General features: G+C 35.4%; 1 protein-coding gene across 1 annotated transcript; it reads right to left on the reverse strand.

The window, feature by feature from the left end:
- Positions 1 to 3,192: 3,192 nt before the first annotated feature.
- LOC106338850 (protein TIFY 8-like) lies at positions 3,193 to 5,083 on the reverse strand. Its single transcript, XM_013777734.1, has 4 exons — positions 4,813 to 5,083; positions 4,223 to 4,395; positions 3,838 to 4,134; positions 3,193 to 3,201 (listed from the first exon to the last, which is right to left on the reverse strand). Exons 1-4 carry the CDS (start codon positions 5,081 to 5,083, stop codon positions 3,193 to 3,195), a joined length of 750 nt encoding a protein of 249 aa, XP_013633188.1.
- Positions 5,084 to 8,680: the final 3,597 nt, after the last annotated feature.

Below are 8,680 nucleotides of genomic sequence, written 5' to 3' on the forward strand. Positions count from 1 at the left end.
TCTCTCTCTCTTTCTTCTTTTCAAGCCGACACCATCTCCTTCTTCGATGTCTTCTCTGTTTCTCTATTATGGTTGTTTGAGCTCTAATTGCATCTGTTTGTGTTTATTGCAGAAGAGGACAGACAGAGGAGACAGAGAGAAATATATTAGATGAAGGCGATTGTGTTGAAGTGGAGAAATCAGATTCGGAGGTGAAGTCTCTGAACGGCGAGGATTGGTGTGGAAGAGGCGAAGATTGTGGTGAGATAATGAAGTAGAAGAGGAAGAGGCGAAGGTTGTGGTCGATCTGCACGAGCACCGAACACCTGAGGTGTACATCGGATATGGAAAGATGACGACGACGGCGCGAGCAGGTCCAAGCTTGGTGAGGAAGAAGCTGGAAGAGAGAGAGAGCTCTGATATTTCTGGAAGACGATGACGATGGAGGCGAGTAGGTCGGATCTCCGGTGAGGAAGCAACGATGACACAGGAAGGAGAAGTGGTGGAGTGGTCATGCGGCGGTGGGGTGGTGCGACGGAAATATATATATATGTATAATATGTATAATATATTAATGTAAATTTATATACAGATTTTGTATTTTATTAATAAAATTTGTTTTTTTTTGTTTTGTTTTCATTTCTGTTTTTTTTTTTGTTTTTTGGTTTAAATATAGCCACTGATATGTTTGATTAAACCATGGCTATACTTAACCATGAAAAAAAAACAGTAGCAAAACCGTAGCTAAATTAGCCACGAAAGTGCAGTGGCAAAACCGTGGCCAATAGCCACAAATAGCCACGGTTTGTTTTAGCCACGAGACTATAACCACGGTTTTTTTTCTATCCATAAGCGTGGCTATCTTTTGTATAGCCATAAGCTGTATAGTCACGGTTTTGTAGTGGTTATGCGATAGATTTTTACTAGTGAAATTTATTACTAAGAGATCATGTAATTTGATACAGAGTAATACTTTAAAACCTTTTGATCATCAAATATTTGTTTAGTGGTGTAATCAAGCATTGGCATTTGTTACTGACTTTGTAAGATACTCTGATTGCAATACTATAAAGTTAAATTTTAGCCTATTGTTCTGTTAGGAACATTAAGTTATGATTTACGGCGACGATGGCTATTTAGTATCTGACTGAGAAATGAATCAAAACAAACAGATGCATATGGTATATTGTTGTGTGTTTGATTAGAGTTCGATTTTGTTTTAATACTGAATTATTTTTAAATATATGCAAGATAAGAACACGGAACTGGTTGGCTTAAAGCCATTAAAATTATTCAAGATGTTAGTCCCAATTTTGTAACTAATATCTACTCAGCCATGTTTGAACCAAACTCGAAGAAATGTTTCTAAAGTGGAACGAATGTAAATATGGTCGAATGTGAATATGATTTTTCTTTTAAATCTAAAATCTAAATACATTTTATTAAATCTGAGAAACTGACAAAAAAAATCTGCAAACTAAAACCAAATCTCATCCAAGCTGAAAGAAAGAAAAACTCTAAATTTTCTTTTACTTTGAAATCTAATCGATTGTCTAGGTATTAGTTTGGTTATTCTTATTAATACTTTGATTAAACTGAACTAAAATTCATAGATGTAGATCATTTGGAAAAGTCAAAGTCCGAGCCTGGAAACTGAAGGCACATTTCAAAGTGTAGCCAATCTTTTACGTCTTTTACATCACAAACACATTGAACCAATCTTTCTCCTGAGTCAGGAGGCAGTTTCTGCAGGAAGTTTAGTACTTAATCCCAACGATTTTGTTTCAGGTTTTTTTTTTAAGTATATTGTTATACATCAGCCGTAGTCTCTTTTCTTAACCTTTTACCTCATTGTCGTGTTCCTTTTATGTTCTCAGACACCAGCTACTATAGCATATACGGTCCATGCCTTCTTCACTCTCCAAGTTCTATAGGAGGTGTCACTGGAACAGTTTAAAAACACGTGTCTGGTATGCTTAAGCTTCCTCAGCTCTTGGGTTTACGTTATTAGATTCAGATTCTCAACCTTTTTCGGTTTAACTTATAAAGATGTAGGATGTATTCTTCACCAGTCTCCATCAAATTTTCAGAGCTTAGAAGCCAAAGATTTCTCCCATAAAGATTTTCACAGGGGTGATGATAAATTTTGTTAGCCTCTCAAAGAAAAATTCTTATGGAAGCATTAGAGCATGATTATTGAGGGTTCTTAGGGTGGGGTTCTTAGCGAAATATAATGAGGTGGACTTCCGCTGCATTTTAATAGGTAATCTGTGTTATGAAATATTAACACAATATAGAAATAATTATGTTATGAATATTAACATAATATTAGGATATTTACCTATTTAGTATTTTTAATATTTATATAGTTTATGACATGTTAGTTACCAAAGTAACCTTGTTATTTACTTATAAAATATTAAAATTAATAATAGTATGATTGATCATGATTAAAAAGATGCTGTAAATGACATTAAAGTTTTAGTGATCAATTATTTTATTTTCTATATTCTAGGAGATCACCCAAAGGTGGATCATTGAATATAGTTGATAATATGAAAAGGATTAGTCATTTCTTTTATTATAGCTGATCGTATTTATACCCTAAGGTAGGATGCTATTGACTTGAGTTTCGAATGATTAATCATTAAAGTGTATTTTAGCATCACTTAAAGTGTTTGTGTTTAAGTATTTCCCAAAGGTTACTTAAATACAAACTTAAAAGTTTATATTAATTCTAGAATCTGTAGGAAAGTTTCGAAGCAGTAAATGGTAAGCATGTATAAAATTTTGCAGCTTCATCAAATGTATAGCTCACTCTGTTGGAAAGTTCAATGCACTCGATTTAAACAAGTTCGATTTAAACAAGTGCTCTGAAAAGATCTTGTTAACGCTAGGTGTATTGTTATTGGACATTGCCATAATAATTGATGAGGTCTTCAGCCATTACATAAGATAGCTCAGAATATAACAAAATCTCGATGTAAGAGATAAGAGCAATCTAATAGGCTGGGTTTGAACCTTATGAGGTTTTGATGACATAAAGTATTAAGTCATCGATATCTAAGACAGAGAAGCAGAAGGAATTTATAGAGTAGATTTAAGGAGTGTTTATAGTCGGATTTGGCTGTAAGTCGAATGTAGGGAAGTCTGAGCTAACTATGAAAATGGTTGACTGGTCCCAGCCAATCCGAGATCATGTGACTCACATGTCTAATCTGGCTGTAAATTTAAAACCCTTAGAGCATGATTATCCCATGATCCTTAAGTGGGTTTCTTAATGATTATTTAATATTTTAAATGTACTTAAGTGGGGTTAAGAACTCTAGTTAAGAAACTCTCATTTTGAGTGGTCCAATGGGAGTTTCTTAATTAGGGGTTCTTAAAATTTTTTTTTATTTATTAAATAAAACATATTAAAAGATAACATTTAAAACATAGATTTAAAAAAACAGAAAAACAAAGATTAGTACAATAATCGAGAATCATTCGAAAAATAAAATCCGAGCTTGAATGGAAAAATTCTCAAAGGTTTGATCAAAATGTTGATCAAAATTTTCATCAAGTGATCCCTCGAAAGTGTTTTGAGAAAAAGAAACCATGAGATGAATTTTTTTTATAAAACTTGTTTACAAGTCGAGGGAAACTTGTTTATAAACTTGTTTATGAAACTTGTTTTCAAAAAAGAATTTGAGAAGGAACTTGAGAAAAGATGTGTGATGAATGAAGAAGAGTGTTGTGTTGTAAATAAAATTTTATATAGACAAGACTACAAGAGTTCACATGTTTATATAGAAACAAAGCTTTACAAGTCCTTGACTGATGACTACAAGAGTTAGTACGTAAGTTGAAACTGACTTGAGGACAAAGCATCACAAGACTAGAGACATCACACCTTGAAGGGGTAAAACATTCCAATCTGCTCGGATTTGGCATTGTAAAAGGACTCATGACACCTGGACATTTCATCCCTGTCCGTGAACCTTCATCTGCAGCTGTCTGGGAGATAACTGATGGTACCACGTTTTCATCCTTGAACCTGCTTGAAGACAGCTGATGAAGCAAATGACTGATTTGTCCACCTCCTCCTCGTGGAGGCTGGTTTGCCATATGGTTCATATTCATGGAGAGGCTTCCAGGTCCGTTTCTTAGCATCTGCTTTTTGACAATGACAGATCACATAAAACTGAGTTCCTTGAAGCTGTGAACACGGTAAGGTAATGTAGGTTCCGGTTTATCTTACCTTGGACCAGTGCAGAGTCTCTGGGTGGTCTTGAGCCGTGAATTGTGAATCAGAGTTACTTCTCTTGTTTCCTGAAAATCGATTGCTCATGATTGAGCCTGAAACCTCACTTCTTGGTCCAAGCAGTTGTCTCCCATCAAGATGATTCCCCCCACCGCTGCCTTGTCTTTCAACTAATAGAAAGATAAAATCGAGATTTTTTTTTATCAAAAGATAAAATCTAGATAAGCAACATCACATTGCAGTAGTAGTAGTAGCAGCTAGAGAGAGGTAATAGAGGTAATAAAGAAGAACAAGTCATATAAAAAAGCATCACAAACTCATATGTCAAATTCACTTCCAATGTCCCAACTAATCCATCAGAGACATTATGGTTGGACAGAGAAGGACATAAAGAGTGTGTGTGTTTCACTTCACATACCAGAGCTCAATCAACCCACATGCTAACACAAAAGAAAAAAAACATGTTCATGTTTTTAAAAATAAACAAAACAATGTACACTCATGTCTTGTTTCACTTGTAGATATTCTAATTTTCTATTTAGGAGATCTAATGGACGAAAATTTTCCAACTATAGAAACTAATTCACATGATCTTCTTCTACACATTAAAATCATAGTGAATCGAAGCTCGATGAAATAATCGAACAACGGCTTATCTTGTTCTTTTTGGAAGTGGTCAGCCATGGAAGTGGAAGCTAAAGTTTCAGTCTTGGATCCTAGGAAGTCATGGAACAAGAGCTTATCTTGTTCTTTTTGGTAGTGGTCAGCCATGGAAGTGGAAGCTAAAGTTTCAGTCTTGGATCCTAGGAAGTCATGGAACAAGAGCTTATCTTGTTCTTTTTGGTAGTGGTCAGCCATGGAAGTGGAAGCTAAAGTGGATCTTCGCTCTCGGTGTCCTCGTCGGTGCTGGGTGTCAATCCTTCTTCTCACGGAGAATACGGAGGAGACATCGACTCAATCGTCGTCCATCGTCTGTATCGATCCTTTGTGACGAGTAAACGAGAAGACACGAAACGGCGACAAAAGAAAAGAAAAAGAAAGAAAAGAAAAAAAAAATTAAAAATTCTGTGGGGCTGACACGTGGTTCAAAACCCACTCTTAAAATCGGTAACCAAAGTGCCCCATTAAGGATCGATAACTGCCATTTAATTTTCCTTGGATTTAATTAAATCACCATTTTCCCTTAAGGACCCCTTTAAAAACCACCGATAATCATGGTCTTAGGAATGGAGGTGCATGAGCGGTTTCTGGTCCAATTCATCATGAATTCTATACCTCTTGAGTTTAGTCAGTTTCAGGTGAATTACAACACTAGTGAAGATAATGAAACATTAAAGAATTAAAGGCTATGTTTATTCAAGAGGAGAAGAGATCAAGGAAGATGAAAGACCAAGTTGCTAGCCTCATAGGTCTTGGAAGTGCCAGTAGCAGCAACAAAATCCCAAGTAGAAATGACAAAATGATAATAAGTCTTTCTTGAAAGGACTCGAAAGTCAAATCCAAAAGGAAATGAAGTGTTTCTTTTGCAATAAAATGAAACTATTCTAGTAGGATCCAAAATAGAATGGTTGTTTCGATAAGAAACTAAACATTAAAGTTTTTGTTTGCTATGAAAGGAATCTTGTTAGAATATCTAGTATTACTTGGTGGTCGAAAGTAGAGGCCTTATGCGTAGCGCCTCTAGTGAAAATTATGCTTTCTTGTGGCATTAAAGATTAGGTCATATTTCCAAGGAGAGGATTGTGGGGTTGATTGAAATGAATTTCTCCCTAAGTTCGATTTTAATGACTTAGATGTATGCATAGCTGCATTAAGGTAAAACAGACTAAATATACTTAAAAGAAAACAGCCACAAGAAGCACCCAGCTTCTTGAGTCAATACACACCGATATATGTGCACATGGCCCTTTTTGTACTCCTTCATGGAGTGGTGAATTTTACGGGAAATTCAGTGAAAGTGGATAATTTCCTGGGTCTGGTCCATTTGAAAAATTTACTTAAAAGGTAAGGGCATTTGTGAACAATACACTATGTCTGATACTCCTCAGCATAATGGTGTAGTAAAGAGGCGGAATCGTACTATAATAGAGATGGTTAGAAGCATGTTAAGTAGTTGCTCTTTTCCCCTTTTGTTGTGGGTATATATATGCATTAAGAACTGCAACGTATGTGCTGAACCAGGTTTCTAGTTAGGTAGTTCCTAAGATCACTTACGAACTGTGAACGGAAGGACCTCACCCTTTAAAAGCTAAAAGACGGGTTCTTATATTCCGCTAAGAACCCCATCCTAAGAACCTCCCAATAATCATGCTCTTACAGGCAAGAGAAGGTAGGTAGGCATCGACCAGTCTGTGTATCTCTTTCTAAAACATATATGTGCTATTTGTTACCTGCCTCAATATCTTTTTTTTTTTGTTCAATTTACCTGCCTCAATATCTATATCTCAGTACTATTTGGTTTCTCTAAAGTACATAAATACGTACATATAAGTGTGATATGGGAAACAGACAGAAAATCAAATGAAATATGACTGTAACCTTTAACAAAAGTGTTACTGTTGATTTCTAGCCTTTCAAGTTCAACAAAAGTGTTACTGTTGATTGCAACCTTCTCATTTCTTACTTTTCTCTCAACCAAAGACTCCGATCCGGGAATTGCTGTGCTCATTGAGAGTAATTTGTAGGTTCAGCCAAAAAGACTTCTGTGCTAATGCTAATTACTCGAGCATCATCAGTCCGGAGAAATGGCCTCTAAGCTGAAATGCGTGGCGATGGAAATGGGCTAACCATATAATCTTCGATGGTCATTTCTTCTCCATGCTATCTTGTTATTGCAGGAAATAATAGACTCACATCAACCCTAAAAGCTTTGAAGATGCATCTGTCACCATCACATGTACCGAGGCTACAAACAGAGCAATAAAGAGTTTTAAATCTGGAAATAAGAGATAAATGTTACATCCTCGAAAGCAAAAGTTCCAAAATAATAAATAAGAAATATTACTTACATGTTATCAAAGTGCGACATTTGATATATTTTGTATAACATGAACCAATCTTGCATCACAAACTCTGTTCCAATAGTAAATGCACCAATTCACATCCAATTTATAATTAGAGAAAATCAAGGTAATTAGGTTATGATCAACAAATAATATACTTTGACTTCAGACAGCTAGACACTACATACAGAAATTGTGTACAGAGAAATTTTCAAATGGCTTGAAATCTATATATATTGCATCTCTCTTCCAATACAAATAAAAATACATGCAATTATTGCACTGTGCTTCTTTTTTCCTTTACATTATTATCCCCTAAAGGCTCGACCAACTATAACTGTTACTGAGATTTCACTTAATAAAAAGGATCATAAGCTTTAAAGCAGAGGTCAGATTATGAGCGAAAGGCAAAAAGCACCCGACTGGAAATCCCACAAAGCATGTTTCTGCCTCCATCTTTCTGAGCTATTATGATTCCTTCTTTCCCAGCTGCTTTGGTGCATAATTTTTTTTTTCTAGCTTATGCTCAGACAGTCAATCTGTGTTTGGAGTCGCAAAATATTCTTGAACCCAAAATATCAAGCATATGAGGCTTCAAGAAGATAAAAACACTATATCTTCCAGAAGAAGTTTTTCGGAAGATAGAGGGAAGTAAAAGAATTTTACCTCGAGTTTCATGACCAGCTGGCTGTCTAAAAGGACATGTGAGTGTGGATCTCCATTTGTTGTCAAAACTCTAACAAAAAGTCTCAAAGTTGAAACTTTCTCAGCAAAAAGTTAACCAGTTTCACTACAACTTCTCAACTTTATCAGACCAATGCAAGAATTATCAACATTTAAGCAAGAAAAAAAAGAACAATCAACACAAACCCAATTCTGTATCATATTGCTGTGATTTAGAGGTGACTGTGATTTAGGTGAGAGGGGAGGGATTCGGAATGAAGTTATATATAAGGTCTGTCGAAACAATTGCATGAGTTTCGATTGTTGGAGTAAAAGAGTGGGTTTATGAGTTGAAGTAGTGGGAAGCACACGTTACAGTAGTGGAATCGGAAAAGGTGTAAACGGCAAAGAAACGTGTGAATGAAGAAGATGAAAGGCATGAGTCTAAGCCGATGATTGATTTTGCTTGGGCATAATCATGGGCCACTGCAATATAAAATATTAGAAGTGCAACAATGAATAAGTCCACGAAAAATATGTGTCAGAGTAACATTTGTATGACAAGTCGAAACAGAATATTTTTATTGGCTGATTTTTTTATCCTACGTGGACACTCTCTCCTTTGAGTATATCTACCTTTTAGTATTGTTAGATTGAAAGCTAATTCATTTGAACATTTGAGAAAAGTCAAGAGACGATAAAACATTAATCATGGGTTGATAAGGAAGCCCAATACAAGGCATATCATGAAAAGTCTTATAAGTGAAAGACGTTATGCTTTCTTGTTCAA

Source organism: Brassica oleracea, chromosome C4 (genome assembly GCF_000695525.1).
Source record: "Brassica oleracea var. oleracea cultivar TO1000 chromosome C4, BOL, whole genome shotgun sequence".
NCBI classification, from domain to species: Eukaryota; Viridiplantae; Streptophyta; class Magnoliopsida; order Brassicales; family Brassicaceae; genus Brassica; species Brassica oleracea.

Coding starts and splice junctions, on each gene's coding strand:
- LOC106338850 (XM_013777734.1), bottom strand. CDS start 5,083: ATGGCTGACCACTACCAAAAAGAACAAGATAAGCTCTTGTTCCATGAC. Junction 4,396..4,812: donor AATGTGTAGAAGAAGATCAT/GTGAATTAGTTT, acceptor TCTTTCTATTAG/TTGAAAGACAAGGCAGCGGT. Junction 4,135..4,222: donor AGACTCTGCACTGGTCCAAG/GTAAGATAAACC, acceptor GTCAAAAAGCAG/ATGCTAAGAAACGGACCTGG.